General features: G+C 34.4%; 1 protein-coding gene across 5 annotated transcripts in view; it reads right to left on the minus strand.

The window, feature by feature from the left end:
• The window catches only part of LOC142340527 (uncharacterized), a 63,677-nt gene that overhangs the window by 17,405 nt on the left and 19,752 nt on the right, over positions 1-26,520 (minus strand). For 3 of the 5 annotated variants that reach the window (XM_075391088.1, XM_075391087.1, XM_075391089.1), the window contains 4 exons: positions 23,506-23,673; positions 22,976-23,122; positions 19,992-20,264; positions 19,065-19,449 (listed from right to left, as the gene is read on the minus strand). In XM_075391088.1, the coding sequence (XP_075247203.1) occupies positions 19,277-19,449; positions 19,992-20,264; positions 22,976-23,122; positions 23,506-23,673 (761 nt within the window). In that variant the 3' untranslated portion in view covers positions 19,065-19,276. Of the gene's footprint in view, positions 1-3,362; positions 3,585-6,076; positions 6,241-9,509; positions 9,529-9,608; positions 9,653-13,785; positions 14,005-19,064; positions 19,450-19,991; positions 20,265-22,975; positions 23,123-23,505; positions 23,674-26,520 lie in introns of those variants that run through there. The other 2 variants (XM_075391092.1, XM_075391090.1) reach the window with 1 other exon arrangement.

A 26,520-nucleotide genomic window follows, 5' to 3' on the forward strand; every position in this document is an offset into this window, starting at 1 on the left:
ATGAGTTCAAAAGTAACCAATAATACGAAAATAACCACTAAATAACCAATAAAAGAGATATTATGTCATTGAAGTCATATATCCAATAGTTAGTAGCTAACACCGCTTACCAGATAAAATTTGGTTGCAGTAGGAAGGATGAGGGCCCTGTCATTACTGAGATGACAAACAGTTCACGAAAATAAGTTTATGATTGGTTAATGTTCAAAAAATTTTTCGAAACATTATTAAAGTCTTAACAGCCAATAGCTGTCCACTCAAAGCACTAGATATGTTCACTTAATGCTCATTGCAGAACATATTTCATCTTTAGTGAAGAATTTAATGCCATAGGACTCCAAAAAATTAGTCAGTTCTCAAAAAGAAAATCAAATTTTCTTTTAAAGTTACGAAAACTCAGTGTCGAAGCAAAAAAAACATGAGCAGTTCCTTGATAACAAATTTTTTTTTGTTCATTTGGCTTCATTTGACTGTAAATGAGGTCTCTCGTTAACGGAACTTCGATATGAAAAGTGACTAGTCTCTAGGTGACTTAAGAAAAAAACTGAAGAGTTTTCTAAAAAAAAAGAGCTCTCAAACAGAATTCGATTTTTTTGATAGTGAACTTCCCTATGAGACCAGAACTAGTCATTTTATCGCCTTCAGTCTATTAGGAACACACAATTAGTTCATTTTATGGCATGATATGTTAATTTGAACAACTATATTTATAGAAAATATCTTAATTTGAAGAAAAGTTATACCAAAAGTGAACAAAATCATGCCAAATATCCCATGTTCACACAAAAGTTCAATCCTCGATAACTCCTCCAAAAAAAACGAAATTAAAAAAAACTTTTTAACTTTGAATTCAACGCTGGACCAGCTTTTTAATGATGCCACTCACATTTCTCTACGATGAATATATCGATCGGCCAAAATTGCCTGAACAAAAGAAAACCCATTTGAGTAGTTCCTCCCCCCACAAGTGGGTGGGAACAACAAGTGCTGTCAGGTTATGAACAAGCTGATCTTCAAGTCAGACGTCCATGATTATTGAACTACTTCTCACCCTTTTATGCCTCACGTAAACTATCAAGCGATAATTGGCAAAACTATGTACAAAAAGAGCTCGTATCATGGAAAAATTTCGATACAAAGTAAATGGTAGCTGTTCGCACACGCTGTGTTATAAAAAAGCAAACTTTGTTGTAGATTTAAACGTTTTCTGTGTTGAATAACAGAAAAAATATTGACAAAATAAGCAAAACTTTGCGTAGTAACTCTGAGGATGAAAAGTAACTGAAACTAAACTTATGAGGCCCAATTGTTGGATAGTAATTTTTCTGCCAGTAAACCAAATGGAAAAAAACGATTTCGGAAATAAACCCCAAAAGAAAAATACTCCTACTTCACTGTTTAAGAGCTGCGCTTTTAGCGTGGTTTTGCCACGCTTCGCAGGCCATGGTTATGCCTCAGCGGCCCCTAAGATTGATATGAAACTATCGCAAACAAACAAATTATCACGACTAAAATTTTAATTAAAATGAGAGTTTATCTTATTTTCCAGAGCCGCAAAAGCCAGGAAATTAAAACACAAACTACTAAGCAAACTATAAATCATCACATAATAGAAAAAAAATTGTAACGCAAGATAATTGGTTCGCTTGCAGTAGACTAGCAATTAAAAATTGAAAAGCAAAAACGTTGAAGTTGTTGTTGAACGATAACACTGCTCTGTAAATGACAACGTAAAATTCTTTATTGGGGAAAAAACTATAACTTTCAAATGTGATGAGCTGTTGGCTGCATTTTAACCATCAAGGTTTAAAACTGTAGTTTATCGGGCGCGAAGTTTTTCCTGGAAAAGTGTGCACAATCTTTAAAAGTACCGTTCCGAAGATGATTGAAGTACATTTTTTGTTCACGTAATGAAACAAAGAAAATTATAGGAACTGGAAAACTATCCCACAAAATTTGTGCCGTCAGTATCACCAAAATATATCTGAGCCACAAGCAACTTCAAATAAATTTGAAAGTTCCTTTCATCCAAAAGCAACTTTCAAACATCAGTGTTTTACGATGTAACTCAAAAAATATGTTGACCAGAAACAGTTCAAAAATTCTTCTCTCTCTGTTTGTTGCATAACCCTTTTTCTTAAAAAAATACCAATTTTCTGAAATTACAAAAACATAATTGAACAGCTGGCAGCAGTGAAGCAGCAATCAGTGAGAAACAGTTCAATAATTTCAATACTCTTTTGTGTCCTGCACGGAGCTATACTAAACAGAATAACCATCCTGTGTTTTTTTAGCTAATGACTAAGAAATGGTTACGCGACTCTGCTCGAAGTCAATGAGAACTTCTGGCGTTTATCGAGAACCGCGAAGTGGGTCGAGATATTAAGTTCGAATTTTGAAATGACTTCTGCAGTCACGTAACCATGCCTAAAACACGAAATGTGCACGTTTTAAAATGACGAAAGTTAATGAAAGTCAACTTCTGGCTAAGTAGCAACTTCTGGCATTTTAACTTCTGGTGCTGCAGACTTTAGGCATTTTAAAATGTGCACGTGAGTGTTTTAACTTAAGAACAAAGTTGAAAGTGTACAATTCTGAAACGCGTTTATTTTTCAAAAATTTATACCAAAAAAGTTTTGCATGTAACTTATTTCTCACTTGCGCTATTCATGTGACAGTGGAAATCAAATGTAGCTATTATACTGCACAATTATAAGCAATAGACGAGGTTTTTTCCCATATATTGAAAGATTTCAATTCATTAGAGGTGGGATGTAAGAAAGTCAATTTCACATCAATACCTTCACAGTCACATCACAGTACCCAAGTACACATGAAAATAAAATTCTGACCCGGATAACGCCACCCGGGCGTAAAATTCTCTCGGTCCGTCACCTCTCCCCTCTCCTACTCTCTTTAGTTTTCATCTTTTTCAGGATGAAAAATCAGCAGGGCAAATTTGAACGTTTGTCTACATAATGACAAGAAAAAACCAGAAAATAGCTAAAAAACTAGAGCAAAATTTTGAGCAATAATTTGACACCGATCTTAATCGTCGGATCTTTTTCAATTTTGGTCTAATTCACTCTCTAATGATGTTTTATACATAACTTTGAAGTAACTTTTCTCCAAAGTTAATATTAAATAAGTCTGTTTAACTTTAAAAAATTTTAGATGGAAACTCAAATATATCTGAGAACGTGAAGAAACCGTCCTGTTATGTTGGCTTAGATTTAATGTTCAAAAAAATTTTAATGTTCGACTCACAGCAGATTTAAATAATGATAAAGTGACGTAATAGATTGTAATAAAGTGACGTAATAATGATCGATGCCGTTTCAAGTGACATAATAATTACTTGCCTTTCTGGTGATGTCTGACGACCCTCTCGAGGTGGGTTGGGGTGGGTATCGTTCATTGAAAGAGCGGATCTTCTCGACCAGATCCAGAGAAGATCCTGGGCCATTTCTGAGTTCTCTGTTCAACTGGCGTCTTTTCCACTCTGCCTCACTCATATCTCTCTTCTGATCCTTTAACAACTGACGTCGTCGCTTCACTTCGCTTTCTGAGTCTCGCTCCGTGCTCTAAAAAACCCAGGATGAGTTGCCAAACCCAAGACAGGTAATGGCCAGACCGCACAAAACAAAATTTGCCCGACCGAAAGCACGCACAAAATTTTTTTCGTGTACATGTCAACATTGGGTTGGGTTGCAGGACCTCGGACAGAAACCCCTCCCACTCCTCGGACACGGACAGGGCTATTTCCGATGCTACTCAACTAAATGCTCAGGAGAAATTTTTGATCAATCCGAAAAATACCATGTCAGTCTGCCCAATAGAACATTTTGGACTGTGCGGTCTGGCCTATAGCAAAATTCTGTCTCTCTAGTCCTGCTTATACCAAATTTTGGTCTGCTCTGTCTGGCCAAAACCAAAATTTGGTCTGCTCGGTCTGATTCATCGAATAGTTTGGTCTCTTCTGTTTGGCCGATACCAAATTCTGGTCTACTCGGTCCAATCAATAGTCAATTTTGATCTGACAGGTCAAGCCAATAACAAATTTTGGTCTGCTCCGTCTGACAAAAAAACGCATTTTGGTCTCTTGTGTCTGGCTATTACAAAATTTTGTTCTTTTCAGTTTGACCAACAGCTATTTTTTGTCTGATTGGACTGGCTAACATCAAATTTTGGTCGTTCGGTCTAGCCAATACGAAATCCGTGTCTGTTCTTCCGACTACTTGCACTATATTATCTATATTTTGTCTCTTTGCTCTTTGCCAAAGCCAAATTTTGGTCTGCTCGGTCTGGCCAATGCCAATTTTCAGTCTGCTCGGTCTGTCCCATCGAATGGTTTGATCACTTCTATTTGGCAATGCCAAATGTTGGTTTGTTTGTCTGGCCAATACCAAAATTTGAACAGCGAACTTTGGTTTGTGGGGTCTGAATAATTGCAATACTTTGTTCCTTCAACCCGGCTAAAGCCTGGACAATATCAAATTTTGGTATGCTTGGTCTGGACAATAGTAAATTCTGATCTGCTTGGTCTTCTGGACAATAGCAAAATCTGGTCTGCTTGGTCTGGACAATAGCAAATTTTGGTATGCCTTGTCTGGACAATAGCAAATTCTGATCTGCTTGATCTGGACAATAGCAAAACCTGGTCTGCTTGGTCTGGACAATAGCAAATTTTGGTCTGCTTGCTCTGGACAATAGCAAACTTTGGTCTGCTTGATCTGGACAATAGCAAAACCTGGTCTGCTTGGTCTGGACAATAGCAAATTTTGGTCTGCTTGCTCTGGACAATAGCAAACTTTGGTCTGCTTGGTCTGGACAATAGCAAATTCTGATCTGCTTGGTCTGGACAATAGCAAATTGTGGTTTGCGTGGTCAGGACAATAGCAAATTTTGGTCTGCTTGGTTTGGACAATAGCAAATTTTGGTCTGCTTGGTCTGGACAATACCAAAGTTTGGTCTGCTTGATCTGGACAATAGCAAAATTTGGTCTGCTTGGTATGGACAATAGCAAATTCTGGTCTGATTGGGATAGACAATAGCAAACTTTGGTCTGCTTGGTTTGGAAAATAGCAAATTTTGGTCTGCTTGGTCTGGACAATACCAAAACTTGTTCTGCTTGGTCTGGACAATAACAAATTCTGGTCTGCTTGGTCTGGACAATAGCAAATTTTGGTCTGCTTGGTATGGCAAAATTCCTTGGTAAAACTTAAATTTGCAAACTTATACGTAATTAGTAAATATAAAATTCTTAAACTTAAATAATGTCTTAGCGGAAGTCAACATCCGGTTTTATTTAGTTTCTATCTATTGTCTCATTTTGAAAAAAATTCAACCACTATTGACCAGACGTCCTCGCAAAAGATGGTTCCTTTTCGTGGTTGTCTTACCAAGATCTTGTTTCTCTATTCCCATTCAGAGATCTTGTAAATTCTTACAAATCTTCATATTTTCATGCTAAGTATCATGTCAAGATCTCGGCAATATTTACCATGTTTTAGTATGTTTCTTATCAGTTTGTATCAAGATTCAGTGCCGTGGGCACCCAGTCGCGATCTAGGATGATTCTTACAAGGATGATAATGTCGCTCAGATGATGAATAATGTTGAAAAATTCTTCCAATAGAACCCTCATTGTTTGACCTGGTCTTTCAGTTTACTGCTAGGGTCCTTAATTATAATTTGATAACCAAAAAAGTGGTAGAATAATGTGTTTAACTTACAAGCGAGTGTTTCTGTGCTCTATTTCGTTTCTAATCATTTTAGGGTACTTTTATTGAAGAGTAGCTCTACTCATTGTTGTCATTATACAGTCGAGTGCAAAAATGTTGTTCTGCTGTTAATTTGTTTTTGAAGTATACATGTAAATTATTCTGATCATAACCCCCAGGTTAATTATCCACATGCCTTCAAATATTAAATAAAGTAAACACAGTATTAGTAATATTAATGTTATTATAATCTTGAAATTGTGGCTGTTCGTTCTGATAGCTAAAAATAGGATTTGAACACTCCTATTTGTCTGTTAAATTGTATAATTATTCATAATTCCGAAGAAACTTACGTAATAGTCGTTGAGGAAGTTTCCATTGAGAACTGTTTTGACTTTTCCCGTGTGTGAGTCTGTCAAGGGTGCTCCACTGCCTGGCTTTCCAAACGGGAAGTAAGTCTTGTCTCTGTCCAGGAGCGAACCACCTCCTCCTCCGCCTTTGTTTGTTTGTTTATTTACTATAATAATTGGATTAGTTTCCGTCACTCCCCCCGCGATGAGGGAAATTTTCGGTTCCATTAATTGGTGCTTAGAAAATGAAACGTTTTTTTTGCGCTGATGGCGGGATTTCACCGCTTGAAAAGACTGAACAAAATGAGTTGAATAAAAAATATTTGAAATATGACAAAACATCAAATAATTACAATACCAAGGAAACACCCAAGGTATGCTTCGTTTTTAAAAGAAAGTCGGTTTTCGAAAATTTTCTCTAGTAGGGCGCGGCCTAACAAGTAACTATATCAACTTTGTAATTGATCATATTTGACCAGGAAAATAAAAGTTTCGGGTAATAAAAATTTGATTTTATCATCGGTGGGATATTTCAAGTTTTTGGATGTTGTTTTCTCGTGAACTACTATTTTTAGTTTATCGATTGTACTCAATGTGAACAAAAAGAGCATTAAATTTATTTTAAAATTATTTATGGGTGTGCCGATTACGCGTAACCAATAATTTTGCCATTGGTGTTTCTTTCACAATCATTTTATTGCACCTATAAACACTTTTGTGATGCTACCAAAAGCATGCACAATTAATCACACCTTTATTTTATGGATCTCTATTCAAACAACTGGCACCGTTATCTGCAAAGGTTCTTGCAAGAACCTCGTTTGATTATACTTATACATTGTTCTCTAAGAGCTCTTCTAAGTCGCCTTGTAGATAGTAGTTATTATTTTCACTTCATAAGGATTTTCACATTATAAGGAGACGAAAAAATTGCGATTATGACACAGCAGTTAATTGCCTATCTTGACTGAAACATAGCGGATAGAAGTAATTTTTGTAATTATTAGAAGATCGAAGTTGATATCTTGCTTCATAGCAGATTACAATATCAGAATCTACAATACATAGGTTATCTACAATACTAAAAACGTTTATCGGGCATCCAAATAAATTTTTTTTGCGACTTAGAGACCAAAAAAAGGCTCAGAAATGTGAGTTGGCATATAATCTTCCTGCCCCGCCCAACCAATATTTGCACTTATTTGTTCACCAAATGAGAATAGATAGAAAAACTTTTAAAAATGTCACTTTTTGTCCGAAAATAATTGGTGTTTTCCTTTAAAGAATCGCTTTAAGCTCAAACCACTATATAAATTAAATAAAAACACATAAGAGGGCTAGCGCTTCCTGCCATTCAGGAGAGCAAGAGCCAAGACAAAAAACAAAATCAATTAAACCAACAAGCATTACTTACGACCGAAATTCATTGTATATCTATTTTTTTACAGTTTAATGAAAAGGTCAAAGTAGCATTGGATAAAAACAAACCCGAACCAAATGACTTGTACTTCCCCAAGAAATAAAGGGGACTTGTTTCTCATTGAGAACATTTAACAAATACACAGAAAAAAAGCAAACTTAAAAAACGCGTTTACACATTTGGAAACAATTGAAAACAAAGTCAAGAATGGCAGTAGCGATAAATTGAATAAGTTCAGTGGCTTCATTTATGCCTTCATACAAAACCATTGAAACTTGTCCGTATCAAGAATGTCATACAATTTCAAAAAACAAATAGCGGCAGAAATCAAAAAGACAATTCACTTTTGCGATGAAACCGTATCGAAGCCTGTAAAATCAGAACCTGTTCAAAAAGAATAGTATATAAAATCAATCTCACCTTCTTTCATCGCCATTGATATGATATGTCAAAAATGTGTCATTAATGTGATTGTCGAAGGACGAAGCATAAGAGAACCTCAGAAGATAGGAATAACGTTTAAAAATTGGAAAAAAATGTAGTATCAACGCAAAAAGAATTATTTAAATTAAAAAGCAACAAATAACATTATGGTTTACTTGAGATGAATGCAATCCCATTTATTGCCGAGACTACGCTGAATGGTGATAGAAAAAGATTAAAAGTGATAAATCTAAAAAAAAATTTTAAAAAAAAAACAAAATTTTCAAAACCGATAACCTCATGTTGGAATGCTTCATATGCTTCAAATGGTCTGTCATTAGTAGTAAATTTGTCCTGTAGACAATTGAGGTTTGCAATCAAGAAAAAAACAAAAAAGGCATAATTTTTCACAAAATAACACTGGCAAAACACACGAATTCATTAAACTTTTAGGAAAACAATTTGTCGAAGCCATAAAAACCGTGAGCACTTTGCTCAACAAACACAAATTTTTAGATATCAAAATTGATCAAAAATTGGCTCTCCTAATAATTGCATTTTTCAATGAAAACCGGCCTGCCTGTAATTTGTATGAAAAATGCAAAAAACTATTTTATGAAATACGGACCCAAAATATAATCCGAATCATTTTGCGTAGCAAAAACCAATGATGGGACCAAAACTGGCTTCGCAATTGCTTCTCGGCTTTTAAAATTGCAGTTTTTCTGAAACCTTGCGTAATAGTTTTTCCGAAAAATGATAATAATAAATAATAAAAACAAACTAATTAATTATTATAATTATGGGTTTAAATTAGTGAAAGATCGCAGAAAAGTTATTTCCGGAAAACTTTCTGAGGAACCGGAGCCACAATAAGCTAACATCTGAGAAAACAAAGATTGTTTTTATGTCTGCACTACCAGTCAAACTTGAAAAAAGTTGGCTAAGTGTAATCTTTAAAAGTAATAACAATGAGACTATAGCTACAATTTTGTCATATTTTTTATCAAAAATTGATCTAAATTTAAGCAAAAATTAGGGAAAATGTGAACAAAACAACGGAAGTTAGGGTAACGCTCACAAACCTTTAAACCTGCGTAACTAATTGGAGAAAGCGAAGTTCAAAAAACACTTTAGTTTGAATTTCTACAGTTTACAAGGTTTCCAGTGATACTACCAGTAACCCTGTTCGATGAATATATCGATTGGCAAAAATTGTCTGCACAAAAACAACCCAGTTGATTATATAGTTCCTTCCCCTCTAACGTGGGTCGGAACAATTAAAAAGATTAAATATAAGTAATTTTAGTCCACCTTAACCATGTAATCAGATGCAAGAGTGGAAAGCGGCCTCAAAAGTGAGAGCCGTTATTCAAAATTTTGGAAACAGTAGACACTCCTTTCTAATACAAACCTTGAATGATCTCTGCAGATAACGTTATTTCCAAGTTTCAAAAGGTCTTAGCCATGTATGCAACAACCGATTCGCGATTCTGTAAAGTCTCAGCACATAACCGTCAAAATTGGTGTGGTGATAGAATAATTTCTTTCTCTTATAAACCAAAAATAATTTTTAAGTTTGTAATGACTTACTGCCAATGTAGACACCATTCTAAACACAACCAGCAAAGAATTGATAACTGTGTTGATTCTTAGTTTTCTCAATTAATCAAAGTGAAAAAAGTATTTTACCTGTAAATCTGATGGGACATAGCCACTAGACGAAAATGATCCGCCTGAAATAATCATACACCACTAAGAAAGAATTTCTACCGTTTCTTGGTATGCATTTGTTTCGAAAACAAACTCATCAATACAAACTAAACCACGCTTTTATTACACCGAAGCTTTTGCCAGTCGAGCGAGGAGTGGGCATTCATAAATTTGCTAACCTTTCTTATCAGATAATTCAATAAATGTTTGTAAATTGTTTCATGAAAAAAATACTGAAACATTCAAAAAAGCAATATAGTAAGCTTCATTTTTAGACGTACAGAAAAATTTTGAGGTTATGAATGAATGTTATAAATTTTTCCTAAACAGAGCGGACTGAATCTGAAAACGTGTAAAAATGGAAACTTTTAACAATATGTTCAGAAAACGAAAAATGAAGAGACTGGCTATTTACCTACAGCGCCATATTGATTAAGAATGAAAATTACATGTTGTTATGCACTTTAGTTGAACTCTAAAATGTTTTCTGCCGTTTTTTTTAATAGTAATCTTTCTCTAGAGAAAAACGACTGACAGATTTGTTCATTCGTGAAAAATGACTGAAAATAACTAAAAGAAATTCTAAATGAAATTTTACTTTACTATGTGTGCACATTTTGAAAACATTATTAATCTGTAAGCCATAATTTAATCTACATATTATAGTAAACACAGTCAATAAACATAAACAACATAAGGTACTCAACACGTCAATAAAACAGTTATATATAGTCAAAAGATCATTACTTTTTCAAGTCGACAAAAATAAACCATATAGATGATAGTTTTTAATATTGTTGAAACATTTATTGAGTCGTTTTTTTATCTGTTTCAATTTAAACGAAATATCGTCGACCAAAAAATTACATAATAAGAAAAAAAGAACCAAATGCTCTAAACAGACAAGCTTAAACCAGTGTTTTCTTTTTCAATCAGAATGAGAAGCAACGTTACTCAAATTTTACTTGTATGTGAGTACACTACGAACAAATATCAGAACAGAGACTCGAATTCATCAATGTTGTTTAAAATTAGAGACCAAAACTTATGATACAGAAACTTAGTGCACAATAGTTAAGCAAGATAAACAAGCAGAGTTGGCATCAATTGTACTTCGCACAAAAATATTTCTAACGTATTAAAAGGATTAAAAGGATTTATATTTATTTAGTGTAAGTCAGCCGTCAAAAAATTTCATTCGGATTGAGTTATCCTCCACTGGCCTCAAATTCTCTGAACAACGCAAGAGATACCTAGAGATGAGAGGTCATTCTGTACGCAAAATACAAAATCTAAGAACGACAAGAATGAAATCATAAACGTTGACTTGGAACCGGGTTGTAAAGGTTGTAACAAAAAGGTTGTGTTCGAAAAAAACAAAAACACAGCAGAGCTGGTCATGAATTAGGCAATTAATACATAATCATCAATCTTTTCACTCAGAGAACAGACTTTGTTCGACAATGAGGCACACAGTTATAGACAGGCAAACAAAAAAGATCTGTTGAAAATTCTAAAAAGACCTTGAAAACAATTATTGACCAAGTGCTGTTAAAAATTTAAGACAAGAAGAATGTGTTAATTAGGCGTTCACAATACGCACGCGTCCTTGGCACCCTGAAATCAAGCTTACACGTGCTATGAAGAAGAATGATGAAAAACAACACAGCGAAAAACTGAGAAATAGGGCGAAAATCAAAATTTAACTCAACGGTTGAAAAAATAAGTTAATCTGAACAATGGTAGATAAGAAAAATAATCCGTTCATTATTGAAATCACAATGGGAAAAGTGACAAACTTTTTTTGAAATAAAAGCTTAATTCAAAACTCAATAATTATTTTGAGCAAATGTTGTCCAAGTCATTAAAAGATTAGCTTTTAAATAATAAATTCAGATGCTATTATTTACAGTTGGTAATTACAAAGATTTTAAAATAATTCAGCAGGTTCCATTGATGAAGCGTTACAGTTGGCATTTACAAAGAATTTAAACTAATTCAGCAAGTTTCATAGGTTACACTGATGAGGCTTTACAAATAATTACAAGATTAGGGTCAAGTACAACAATGGGGCTTTATACAACAATAAGGTTTTTAATAAATTCAGAAGGAGGTATGTACAAATGCTAGCTGTACAATACAAAAGTAGCTTAATCAAAACAGCATTACAAATTGAATAAAAAGTTCTAATAGTTTTTAGTTTGCTCAGGAGCTTCTTGCCATGATCCGTTTAAAACACTTGCAGTAAATCTTAGAGTTTCGACTCTCATATGGACAAATATCTCAGGCTAGTTTGTCAATTGTAATAAAGTTCTTGCTTCAGTTAATTTTTCGCATTCAAAAACTAAGTGTTCAGATGTTTCAAATTTGTTTTCACAGAAACTGCAAATTGGCGAGTCAGAGAAATTTTTCAGCCATCTTACTTGTTTGTCAACAAGACAGTTGAATGCTAGTCGATACAACAAATTTTGCTGTTGAGGTAAGAGCTTGTTTGTTTTCCAAATATCTTCACAAAAGCGGGTTAATTCTTCCGTTGAACAATTGTATTTAATGACAGCTTGGCGTAAACGATTTTCAATAAAACTTGAGGGGAAATTTCATTGAATATGTACCAGTAGATTTCTTTTGTTTTCATGTCATTATGTAACCCGAGCCAGGATTCTCTGTTGTTTTTGATTAGAAGTAGAACATTCTCATTCTGGACAACTTTAAGCTTTAAAGAATTTATCAAATTGGATAGTTCTTTCGACAAAGTGATCGAGTTCTCGTCAGATGAATTAAATTCGTCAAAAAGTTTTGCAGAAACAACTTTTGAAAGAATGTGTAGAAGGGAGATCCCGCCTCTAGCTGATGACTGGTATAGGACTTCGCTTCTAATTTCCATTTCCTGTCCAGCTTTCAAAAGACTGTTAACGAGGTTCTGCGTAATTCCCAAGCTTTTCATGGTCGCGTCTGTATGTCGAGCATAGTAAAGGAATTTTGGAAGAATGAATGTTTCCATAATATTTTTCTTGGCTTTCAGTGTTTTTGCTCGAGAAATAAAACGACTGTAGATGGCTATTTGTGTTTTCAGGAGACCAAGAAGATTCGGCTGAGATTTGTCAGCGGGGAATACTATACCAAGGATTTTTGTTGATCGCACAGTTTTATAAAGGGGAATATTGTTAGTAGATAGGATTTCGCTCTTTTTACATTAATTTCTAGCTGGGTTTGATCACAAAAATCTTTCACAGTATCAAAGAGCGCTTCAATCGATGATTTATGAACTAGGCATGTAATGTCATCAGCATAAGCAACAGTTTTGGCATTTACGAAATTTTTGATGTCAGTTGAGTTGTCAACAGAACAAAGTAACGGCTCAATAGCAAGAATAAAAAGCAAAGCTGATAGAGGACACCCTTGTCTTACTCCACGTTCGAAAACAATTGTCTGGGAGAGGTAGCCGTTGATTTCAATAATTGTATTGGTTTGCTTATATATTGTTCTGATTGCAGACTTTGCAGACTAAAAGATTAGCTAAAATCATTAAACGACTTGTATCATGCCTCATCTTTAGACTCATCTAGGACTTCAGAAAACCAATGTGACCTGTCTTTAAAGAGACCAATCAAAAAAAGATTTTATGTTTTATAACCAGTCTTTCTTGATCTCGTTTTTATACTTTGAGGCGAACAAATTCACCACTCCAATTTGAATTTGATCACTCAAATTTGACTTTAAAAATGTGTAAACAGACCTAAAAAATCCAAGGCCTCAATACAATTCGAATTGTTTTTGTTAGAAAACACCTCTTAACTGGCAGGCAATAAAAAGAGTCAGTTAAGGCAACTTTTGAAAAGACTGACCAAGTAGATAAAATCAAGTATGGTTGGTTTAACTTTAAGTGCTCTGATAGTGAAGAGGCAAAAATGTGGAAATTTTTAAAGAAACTGGCCTTGTTTATTTTCAAGTTTGTTTTAAAACTATCGATTCATTTTGAATGGCTTTCAAATGATGCATACCACTTCTTATCGCTCAGCAAGAGATATTGATCGGACATAACTGACTTATGATAAAATAATCTGAATATGTGAAAATAAATTTGGTTCAGTTTTCACAAATAACATTTATTGTTGATGACTATTGCCAATCTCAATGAAAGACAAAATATACCTACCTCCTGTTTTCTTGTTGTTGTTGGCGTTATTGTTGTTGTTGCTGTTACTGTTGGTCAAACTATTTCTTCTGCTTAGGGTTATGGGTTTTGGTGTCATGCCTGTGGAACTGAGAGAGACAGTGTCTGCTCCATCCGCCACAAGTCCACCTCCGCCATTTCCACCCCCTCCGCCTCCGCCTCCCCCTCGCCTGTCACTCAAACTTCCACCTCCAGCTCCACCTAAATGGCAAAAGCACACATTTTCGGAAGAAAAATACACAGTGCTGGGGGGGGGGGCATAAGAAAAGTTTTGTATGTTTCTTTTTTGTTTTCAGCGGCACAGTCGTTTTTAAACGTAGGAAAAACATCGGTTTGATTTATTTGAAAATGTAAGAAACCGATATTTATGCTGTTTTTAAAAACGGCAAGAAAAGGTTTTACCAAACACTTCTTTTATTTAAACCCAAACCTAACGCCAATTTTTTTTTCAAATTCAGTACTGATTCAGAACTATGATCATAAATCATCACATCTTTTTATAACCGACTTCATAGATTTCAAACCAAAATTTTCCCAAGTACATCAGATAAATCGCTAATTTACGATATCAGACATAAACTTGCATTTATGAAGTACAAAGTTGCCCAAAATGTCTTAAATTTAGATCATCTCTAATTTTAGAACAAATATTTATAAAAATTATTTCTGTTTCCGTAATTTGTTTAAATACGGAAAAAATAAATTTCTAATTTAGGCATTTGATTTCTTCGATCAAGCATTAAAAAAAGTGCAAGTGATAATAAATTCGCCTCCGTATTAATTAACATCATAGGTACTGAATGATTAACCTTAGCTGTCCTAGAAACCGTTCAATGTGTTATACACCGAGTTTTCAAATTGAAACCTATTTAAATTAATCAAAAACAAAATTGGAAGAAATTTTATGTACCCTCAGCTCCACAACTTCGTTCACGGTTCTAGCAATTGCAAATAATAGTAACAAATATCTGTTGAATAATGTTTAGTAGAACTAATTGCAATTTTAATATCAGTACTGATTCAGAACTATGATCATATAATTTTCTTATAAACGACACGTCACTTTTTTATAAACAACAACATCGTAGACTCGAAACGAAAAGCGCGGCAGAACATCAGATCAATCGCTAAATAACGTTTTGCAATGAGATGCTAAGATGCTTTAGGAACAAGTTGTTGACCCAAGTCTGGAGATTGACCCTATGAAAAGACTTAATTCCAGACCCTTGGGTAAATATTGATTTTAATCACATGGTCGAGGACCTTAGCTAAAGTCAAACCCAATTCGATTCAAATGTCACTCTTAGTTCTTTTGATTAAGCCAAACCCTTTTCATAACTCCAATTGAAATCTGTTTATATTTCACAATTAGTCGAGACTCATTCCTATCGTGGAGGGGAAAAATTGCGAAAAACACCTTACGATGAACTTAGAAAACAGAGACCATTTAAATTTATAAAAGAGCCAAAAACTATAAGACAACGTTAAGCCGGTCAACTAACACCAGTAGGAAGAAGTTTTTGCTTGTTCTTCAAATTAATTATATTTTTTATTAAATTCGTATTTGCGCTTCCAAAGAGGACTGGAGTAAAAATTTTTTTATATTCTTTTTGTGGCGTATATTTTACCACACAGTGAAAAGATAGAAAAATAAGGAAAACGTCAAATACATAATATGAAATATGATGAATTTTGAAATATGTTAACTATAAAGTTGAGGACAGTGTCTTTTGTCACGTCAAACTCAAGGTTAAAAACTTAGCTTGAGATAAAGTCAAGGATTGGGTTTAATATCAATCCAAATTCGAGGACAGTACTTTCATGAAGTAAAGCCCGGCCGAGGAAAATGTCTTCAAACCTAAAAACAGTCTAGGAAATTCTTCTCAAACCTGATCCAAGACTGTTGATTAAAATGAACTATGGTACACAATGGTCTGTTTTCGTAATTGTTGGTTTAAAACCTCTCATAAATTTTCAATACGATATCCAGGAAATGCATTCTTTCTTCTGAATTTTTCAAAATTTCCAAATGACCGACAGCAATTAGCTTGTTTGGACATTTAACAAGCAATTTTCGTCCATCTGATCGTATTGCACCCCAAAACATAAGTGATCGTCTGTCCGAACTCAAATCGTTTTTTGTGTTTTTTTTCAAGAAATCTTCGAAAAACTCTAACAATTCCGTCGCTGGAGATGCACCGCCTTGTTTCATCAGTAAAAACAATGTTCTGTCAGAAAAAAATTGCATCTTGAGCATATTTATTCACCAATTTGAACAAAAAACTCTTGCTTTTCTTCTTCAAACTGTCTTTTTTGCAGCATTTCTTGAAAAAACGCCATTATTTTAGAATTCATCCAACTGTACCTCTGAAAATTGTATCGTAGCAAGAGAAAGTGTTATGAGCCACTCTAATGCGCTCCAGTGAGGATTTTGAATCTTTCAAAACATCGGTAACTGACTTTTTTTCTGATTTTTAGAAAATTTTGGGGGTCTTCCGCTCAATTTTTGGGCCTCAAAACTATTATCGTTCAAATAACGTTTGTATACATACTGTGCACTGGATCGTGATTTCAAGTTGAGTTGTTTTTGTATTTTAGACCATGAAAATTGGACATCTCGTAGCGTAACAACTTGGCAAACGGTGAAAGAACAAAGTGGTTGAACCATCTTTTCTAATTAAGCGGAGAAAGTGAAAAGGAAATTTCTCTTAAAACTTCTAAATCTCACAGCTTTTTTCACGCCTTATCACAAGCCATGCTTATGAAGCACGAATCATGCGTTAAAAGCAGAAATCATGCTGTACGTATCTTTTTGGTACCATAGTGTATAATAACAGTTGAAGACTGTCATCTGATACCTAACAGTGCTATTTTTCACAACTGTCATCTCATACCAAAGAAGGGTCGAAGACAAGCCGGCAAAAGTGACATGAATCAATCTATGATTCAGCAATGATGAGGAATTGCATTTATAGTGGCCTAGTACTGAAACGCACTAGGAGTTAAGTACGGAAAGAGAATTCCAAAAATTTTTAAAGAAATTTGACGTGTGCGCTTTTGAACAATTTTGAGAGCTATTTCTAATCCAATTAAGCAGTTTGAGTGACTGCAACCATGGAAACTCAAAAAAATTCCTTTCTGCTAAAGATAATCTAATCTGTTTGACAGAATTTGTTTGTTCTTGTTTTGATCCAATATTGAATTGAAATTCAAAATGATTTTCTACTTATAATTGAAAATCTTGTCACAGCACATCAATGAACAAGCTCCTCTCTTTGTCAAATATGCCTTTGAAACAGTAGTTTGCCCTGGTGGATTAGATCGCAGACGAGTTCAATCGCTGATGAAAATTTGAAGTGAACAAAAGTTCTAGCCGCCCAAATCTTAACAAATTATTTGGCATGAAGACAACTTCACCTAAAATACCAGAAATTATATAAAAATTATATAACCAAAAACCTCAACAGTAAAATAATAAAAACTTTGCCAATGTTTATAAGGGTCCTGGACACACACTGAACTACAAGGAAGAATATTAAAATATTTGAACAAAATTGGCGAATTATAATAAAGCAATCAGTCCAACCTTACACTCCTTCGTCATTGGGATCTTTTCTGCTAGCGCCCATCACAACCCCGTTTAAAATGGCACCCCAATTTATACATGTTTAAACATACTGATAAAGCTAAGGAAGTTTATACAAAAACATATAAGAAAAAAATGCATTTATTAAAAGCTAGCGCAGCTATGGTTTGAAGGTATTACGTATTGCAACAAAAACTTGTTACATATAACGTAAGCATCAATAAAAATTTCTGTATTATATCGTTTTTGGTGTCATCGGCTACAATAAGGGCTCAATTTTTTATTTAATTTTCAGGAAACTATTCTAAATGTGCCTTTAATCTACCGAGGCACTCCAGTTTCAATGAAATGCAAATATGGCTCTTACAACTGGCGAAAACTTAAAATTTTGGGGGGTGGGGGTGCTAAATTAACGGCTATAGAAATATGGGGGGGGCGCTAGCAGAAAAGATCCAGCCATTGATACACATTGATAGAAAAGTTGAATCTGAGAAATGCATTGTTGCTCACTTACTTTATCTATAGTACATTCGTACAGAGATGCTCGCAATAGGGTTTTTTTACTTTCGAGAGAGAGACAACAGTGAAAGCTCCAAAATAATGTGTTCCTTGAAGATAATCATCTTTCATTGACACAATATTTTGGAGTCAACAGTTGTTCTCCAATGAAGACAATGAAAAATGATTGCGGAAGCTCAGTAAGTATGCGCTATGGAGAAAGTCATTGATCGACAAGGAATTGCTCAGGTTCCGAATTTTCATCTATTCCATCACTTGAAAATATTTTAAAAAAATCGCATTATAACATTGCGTGAAAATTTTAAAAAATTTTATATCAGCCGTTTTTTTTTTCAAAAGGTGACAAAATATTAAATGAATACCGATCATGGAGAGATTTTAAGTTTGTTTGAATTTACAATTTAATATGTCTTACTTAAGTGAAAAAATAATCTTCGATTTAAAATACACTCAGTGTTTTTAATATCGGACTTTGGAAATCAAATGTTTTTTGTTTGATTAGCGTTCTCAGCTATTTTTTATCTTTAAGTATTGTTTCAAAGAACAGACGAGAAAATTCAGATTTCGCCAGATATGGACCATTGCTTCCTATTAGTGTCCTAGCTATTTTTTTCTTTTGTCTTCTCCGCCGTATTCCGATTTTATAAATAGGTTCAATGAAAAATGCTCAAAAACTTTGCTTTCAGAAAGATTATTAATTTCATATTAGGAGCGAATAATTTAGCCAGGAAAAAATATTTATCCAGCTTTGTAATAATGATTTAAAAATTTTTTTCTTTCTCAGATTTCCGTTGCCTCGGCAAGGATGCGCGGTAAATGTATTTCTTACAATTGTTCTTTGTGACATTCCAGCGCTGGGAATAACAGACTATAATTACATCAGCAATTTTTTCGAGCAATCTTTTCCCTGTTATTTTTTCCAATTATTCCCATATCAAGGTCTTAAGCGGAAATTACCCATGCTCAGATCCAATTCCAGCGCACAGGGTATATTTCCAGACCAAAATCACGGGGTCGGAAAATATGTTCCAGCTCACAAAAGTCTGGACAATGGTCTGATTTTGGCCTGCTCAGAGGTTACTTTGGTCTGGAACGATCTGACAAGAAGACATTTCCATTTGGGGAATAGTCTGAAGACCTGCCTGTTTAAGTAGAATGCGCTGTAAATTTATAATTAATTTGAATGCAATAATTACTGAATATTTTCAAGACAATAATTTCTTCTTAAAAACCCGCCACCTTATTTTCATTTTCAAAACGGTTATACTCATTAAACAACACATTTTTCACGTTTTACTAGCGTTTTCAATTACTGATTGAAATTTCGATTAAAATTGAAGTTGGATTAAACTCTTAATGATCAGAAAGCTACCAAAATAGGCTGTTGCGTCGTTGACTTTTATCGCCGGTATCTGATTGGTTGACGACAGGTCGCTTGCTTCGTCGTCTGAAGTCTTTTTCTTCGGAATTATTCGCATTTGGGTCCATGAGATTGAGATTTTTAACAGATGACGTCATGAGGAATTCAGGCGGCTGGCTTTCTAAAAATTACTTTTTATTAATTTGCGAAAGAAGCCGATATTATATAGTTAGGTTCATGGGAAAACTTGCCCTCGAAGAATAAATGATATTTAGAACTTCAGTTTCTGTCGTTTTCTTTTTTGCTTTAGAAAAAGTATCTGATTAAAAAAACCTCACAGTTATGTAGAAACATCTATATATGGTCTATCAGAACTTTTTCCATGGTCACATGAGCGCCAGTAATGGTACCGTTTCTTCTGTTTCATTTAACAATGAAGTTGACAACAAACCGCCACAATTGAACATTATCTCACCACATTCAAAAAGATATTATCACATTCTATGATATTATTACCTCACACATTCAAAAATGAAGAACAAATAGCGACCCTTTCCAAAACACCAATCTATCGGAAAGACATCAAGAAGACCCACAAACCAATTCTCCCTTCCAAAGGCACCCTTCCAATCAAAGTCAACAGAATTGGGCAACAAAAGTCCACCACAACCTCCATTTGAAAGTAAAGAAACAGTTTTCAAAAAAATGCAAAACGGTGCCAACTTTTAGCACTGTTGTTCTCGTTCATCGTAGACACAGATCCAGACTTTTTAGTCAGGTCCCGGTTGACCTTTGACCTCTTGAAGCCCTCAGCTAGCAAATCCGGGCTTGCACTGCGGTGTTCACTACCATCAGTATCTTGGTCTGATGATAATGACGCGTTTCTGAAGATTGAGTTGTCACGTTTGTTCAATTTGGTGACGGCGTGAAATCTTTTGGGCGACTTGTTGATATTGTTATTGTTGTTTGTGTTATTGTTTGCGTCATCAGTTTCAGCTGCAGTGAAAAATAAATAAACTGTGATTTAGAGAAAAGTGTCCACTGACAAATTCACTATATGAAGGTACCCAAGCCCATGCAAGAAAATATGGGCACTGTTTCCGGAATAATTTGAAATTAAAAACTCGAAAACCGCTCATGATGAGCTAAAGAACTGTGAGACAAAATTAAGGGTCTTTTTGCTTGTTACCTTTTACGTTTATTTTATAATTTCATGTTGGACCAATGCTTTTGCTAAGGTATTTGCGGAGAGATAAAAAGCTGATATCAATGAAAAACTCTTGTAGAAATCAAACGGTCCAGGAAAAAAGGCTTTTTTGACATGTCATATGTTCTTACAATTCGAACTCGGTTAAACTAATTAAAAAGATATATTACGAAATTGATATTTTGATATTGGTTTAAAAAATTCCACAATACAAATTCAGTAGTTCTTAAATGGGAGATTAACAATTAATTACTTTTGTTTTATATGATTATATGACGCTGTTAAATTTGTGAAGATTTTTCTATATGAGTCAAGGCTTTTTTAAAAAAATAATTTGTATTTTTGATCTGACATTGCTAAGGATTTTAGAAAATCAGCGTACAAAAATTTGAGATTGAAAAATACTTGACCGGTCCTGTTTATTGTTAGATAGTGGTAGAGTATACACTTTAGTAAATAAGTTGTGATCATAAGATGGAGCTTGAAATGATAGCTCAATATAAGAGAGCATAGTAAGACTCTCGCAGTGTGGACCACTTGAGTAGCTCAGTGGAGAGCACAAGATTGCAATCAATTAAAAGATTGTGGGGTCGCAACCCGCAAAGGTCCCAAACTTTACTCTCACTATAATGGTGTTGACATTGAATCAACATAACGAGCAAAGAGTTGCTCTAATAGATAGTTTGAAATTAAAGTCATTCAGGACATAAGTGGGTCCATTAATTGATATACAGCTACTGGTCAACTTACTTAAGTTTCAGAGACATGGTTACGTTCAAATATCTAACTGAGAATAACACGAAAGCCAAATGATAATAATTGAAAGTTTTGAACATTGTGTGCGAATGCAAAAACTGATGCTTTTTGTTTTTTTTAAAATTTCTTTTAGTCCACAATTATGCATCTAGATTGATAAGAATTTTTTAAAAAATTCTTTCAGTCAACGATTATGCATCCATATTGATAAAAAATAAATTGTTTTTAAATTATTTAAGACATACACTGAGCTTTGGTATGAAATGAAATCAAAAGCGCGTTTAAATTTGTTGATAATGGAGCTGAAAATGCGTTTAAAACGGGCTTAAGATATCAGTTGAAAGCTTGATTAGGAGAAACCAATTTTCGGAGCCTTTGGGCAAAAAGTTTTAACATATATATTGTTGAAATTTGGCGAAAACCATTTAAAACACTTGTCAAAGGTACTTCAAAATACACGTGACAAATGAATGTACGCAGATGTTCCCTACAAATATCTTTGCTCGAATATGAGTTACTAAATTGCCTGCAAAATGTACTATTCAAATTTTGCATTATTTCCATCACTCGGAATAATCAAGGAAAATGATTTTGGCAAAATTTACCAGGGAAAGAGCGGCGAACACAAAAAAATTTGTTGCTTTACTCTGAATAGTTGAGAGCTATGGGGTAAAAAGGTTCGCGAAAATATAAGCATAACTGTGGGGTGAACTGGAATACAAATGATTCATTTGGCTAATATTTAAAAAATTTCGACTATATTTTGATAAGCTATTATCATGTAAAGACAATCATGTAAGGGGACAACTGAGTACTTTTTAGCATCAAGTGAAGTTTGAAGTACCACCTTAAGTGTTTATTGGTTTTCGCCTAGTGTCTATACCATGTTATTTTCGCCTATGGGATCGAGCTTTCGCCTTATGTCCCAACCCTCGTTTAAACCTAAATTTCTGCACCGCAAATTTATTTGGCACAAAAGCGCTAACACATCGCTCCCCGAATATGATTTGAAGTACGTTCAAGGATCAGCACTCTTTCGCTGATTTAAGTTTTCGTCAACTTAAATTAAAGTATAAATTTGTTCACATTGAAACCTATGCAGATTATAATTCTCCGCTTTCTATGATGTAAGAAAATAGAAGAAGAATGTTTACTGAATTCTTCTGCATTATATACAGATATTTTATGGGCCATTGCATTATGACGTGAAACGAAAACACTGAACTTTTTTACTGCAAAAACTTTAAGACACTATTTTCAAAATACGTAGCATAAAAAGTCCTATCCAACGTGAAATGCCAAGACAATAAAAACAAAACACTCATTCGTTAAAGGCGCATTTGAAGGTAATTTTTTAAGGAAACAGCGCCCAAATAATGAAAACGTGATAAGTGAAAACGACGCATACGAATAAACGGACATATTTTTTCGCATATATTTTTCCCTTGAGTCCTCCTTCCAGCTTAGTGAGTGCATATTTTGGTACTTGATAAATCTCCCGCCAAGCGTACTTGATAAATCTTTACATAATGATTTTTTGTAACTGGGCGGGTTTGGTAACTGGGGGTACATAACCGACTGGGGGGGGGGGGGGGGAGGGAGGGTACAAACGGAGGAGATCCATTTTTTGATAATAAAAACTGTAAAGGCATTGTTTTTATTATATAAAACACATGTCCTAATTATACGCCATTTTTAATGTTAAAAATGTTAGAACTGTGATACTAAAAATAGCGGGCCTAACCAGGCTCGAACTGCATGTCCCTGCTAACTGCTCGTCGCAAATTGCCAGATTTTGGTCCCAAAATCTCAGTTGAAAGCGAGTGTTGTTTGTGAAATGATTTGTCTTTGTTTGTCTGGCGACTTCCGTTTCCAGTTAACTCCAAACCGGCTAGCAAAGATGAACAAATTTGAAATCTTTACGCTAAGAAGAACTACAGCAGGCGTTTTCTAGGCTCTGTTTTAGAGTTTTAAGAAAGACTACATTTGTGCCATTTACACAAAACTGTCAAAAGTTAAAAATTAAAACTAAATGCTGAAATTTGTTGTTATAAATAATCGGTATAAGTTATAAACTAATTCCATTTTAAGTAGTTTGGCATTAAAAGAGTTGATAAAATTTTTGGAAATGTTTCGGCTTTGTAATTGTTTTTTCATTTTCATTTTCAAAATCATTACGGCTCCTGTTATCAGCAGAATAATTAACACCCTTTCAACCTTTTTCCTTAACATATTCGGGAAAAATCATTTTGACTTGGGTTTTCGATAAATTACCCTGGGTGGTTGTGGAGTCCTGATTGTCTTGTCCTGGCGCCTTAGCTTGTAGATTCCTTAATTCAGTCAGGCTGTTGCTAAAGTGAGTCTTCTTTCCGAAGTGTTCTCGATCTTTCCCACTCGGTGACGAATTGGAGGTCTTGTTAGCTGACATCATTTTGACATCTCCTGTTTTCAATTATTTCAAGATTTAAGGCTTTGGAAAATTTTAGGCACCAAAAATCTCTGGATTAGGAGCCAGCGCCCCTACCAAATAATGTGGACCATTTGAACAACTTTACCTCATTAATTCGACAAAATGTTTCTTAATTACATGACATTTTACCCAATGCCATTTTACCCAATACCAACTAACCCAATGCTCTTTGATCGTTTCGTTCAATTATCCGATTACAAATTGGCAGTAGTTATTTCAAGGATGATTTTTAATATTTGTGGACATTATAATCCTATGTTCAGTTGTGATAATTTCATATCAAGTCCCACGGGCCCTATATTTTATAGTCGGCTAAATGGTCGTTCTGGTTAATTTAGCAATAGGGTAAATTGGGTAAGTTGGCATTGCGTAAAATGGCAGGTTGGGTTAAATGGCGTTGGGTAAAATGGCAGGTTGGGTAAAATGGAATTGGGTAAATTGTCCTGACACCTTTCTTAATACATGTAAGAAGGGCATTACCTAATGGGACATGGCCAAAAATGAACAATTATACTAATTGGCTGTTTTACAACATATTTGTCCTTTGTCGGAAAAATTTAAATTTAGCGCAATATTAACAAGGTGCCTCGCATGATTCTGTGCATGACGCAGAACGTTCCCGCATACCATAAACGGCAGACAATGCATCATATTTATAACATGTGGCAGAATCCCAGATATGTTAAAAGTAATGCCGTGTAACGGCTGCTCTCCTATCAAAGTCAAGGAAAACTTTACACCGCCCAGTTCGTTTCAGCGGTTTCAAATCTGTCCGGATATTGTGTTTTTGCAGTTAACTTTTGTGAACTGTATATCCGCTATACTGTAGAATACCGTTGCATTACTTGTTGCTCTATCACGCTTGATAACTAATTGCTCAGCTTTGCTGTATAACAAACTTGTTTCTCTCAGAATAACAAAATAATTCAAATTGAAACAATCAAGTTTTTGTTGAGTTTTATTTAATAACTCAAGTTATAAACCGGAATTTAGGAATTCTATTTCCAACAAATTGTAGCCTTGTTAATTGGCTGTACTTCTAAAAAGTTTCAGCTTTCTACTACAAAGATTGCAGAAAAGTGGTGAGTTACTGTAACTATAACTGAACAAGAATAATAATTTTCTAATTTTAATGTTAGCAAGTCTCTCTATTGGTTTCAGTAACACCAATGTTGAACTAGAGTAGGCTTCGTTAAAGCCAGTAAGAGAAACTGACTTTATGCTTTGCACAAAGTTTCTCTTATTTAGGAACTTCGTTGCTCAGAAAGAAAGTTTTGAGAATATCAAAGTTAATTCTCTTTTCACAAGTCAAAGTAAAGTTAAAACTGTACAATCACTAATATGATCTACAGAAACAAGACACAATAACAAGTAATTTACCGCTCAAGAAAGTGTGCTTCAATACGCACTGTATGTCAGTTTAATATGACCAAAGTTACGAGTTTCAACTGATTTTTGGTAGTTTTTCAAGCTCTTTTTATACTACTAGTCACGTGGATTTACATGTCAAATTCAACTGCTGATTGGTTGTAGATAATAATGTCGACAGAATGTGAACACTCTTCCATAACGTCACTTTTTCAGTGTAAATTTGATGTCATGGGAGATTTGTTAACCATGTAGAAGTTTTGTCAAATATTCTGTATCAATAACAGGTTGATTCGCAATCCAATCGCAAAGAATCTGATGCAATAGTGTAAAGTCGTAGTATTGTTTTGCTGGTGGTTGAGGTAGTTCGAGTTTGAGTTATAGTTTAACTTTATAAATGACGATTGTGTACAAATAATAGTTGCTAAATATAAATGTTGAACAAAATGAACAAATCCGTATGACTTCAATAGAATGTAGAATTTAATTTCGCTTGTCACGCTATTCTAGCTTCAATGCTCGAAATGACCTTGGAGCGCTATTCAATTTGGTAATTGAGTTAGTAAGCTCAGCCGCCACATGCCGTATTCGATTAAGTGCGTTGCACGGAAAATCTTTACGTTGGAGTAACCGTTTTTCATTTTCAAAAAAATACATACTTGTTTCCACTTAGTCTTGTCATTCAGAGTCTTTCTCTTTTTTACAGAGCATGAAAACTGAGCAGTTTCTGTTTTCATTGCATCTATTTTAAAAAAGGAATTCATTGCGAGAACATAGAAAGCAAAAATAATTTTTGCTTCCTTCTGATATCAAAAAACTGAAAGAATTACGATATTATGTCAACCCTCCGTGACGATAAGCAAAAAAAGTAAAAATAAAAATTAAATTTATCTGGATGATATTTGCGCCCGAGTTCTATTCACAATCTTAAACTACAAAGAATTGCAACATAAAACGACCATATTTTTGAAAAAGCTTTTTAAAATGCAATCGCTCTACATATAAGAAACTTTAGTTAAGCGGTCAAGTCCTTAAGTATGAAGTTTGAATGACGAGAAACCATCAGATCCAGAAAACATTTTCAAAAAATTGTTGATGCTATTAGAGCAATGCTCAGCTGTTCCGGCCATTATTTGGTCGTTGTGTGGAGAAAAATTTTAGCGAGAAAACTGAATCCAGAAGCTTCCCAAATTTTATTAGCTAACTCCTACTGAATCTTGCTTCAAAGATACTAGACAATTCTTAAAACAAAAACGTATATTTTTTAAAGAATAAGATTAGCAGACATTTCGCTTCCAAAAGCAGGCCACGACAAACATTTGAAAAGTTGATGAAGCGGCAGCTTCTCTTCAGAAGAAAGCTGGCACTTTTTCGAACAAAAAATAGTTAAACGTAAGTAAAACATTCGACAATGCCAATTTTTTCTTTTGAAATTTCGGTTCAAACTGAAA

This window comes from Convolutriloba macropyga, chromosome 6 (genome assembly GCF_964194025.1).
Source record: "Convolutriloba macropyga chromosome 6, txConMacr16.3, whole genome shotgun sequence".
NCBI lineage: Eukaryota > Metazoa > Xenacoelomorpha > Acoela > Convolutidae > Convolutriloba > Convolutriloba macropyga.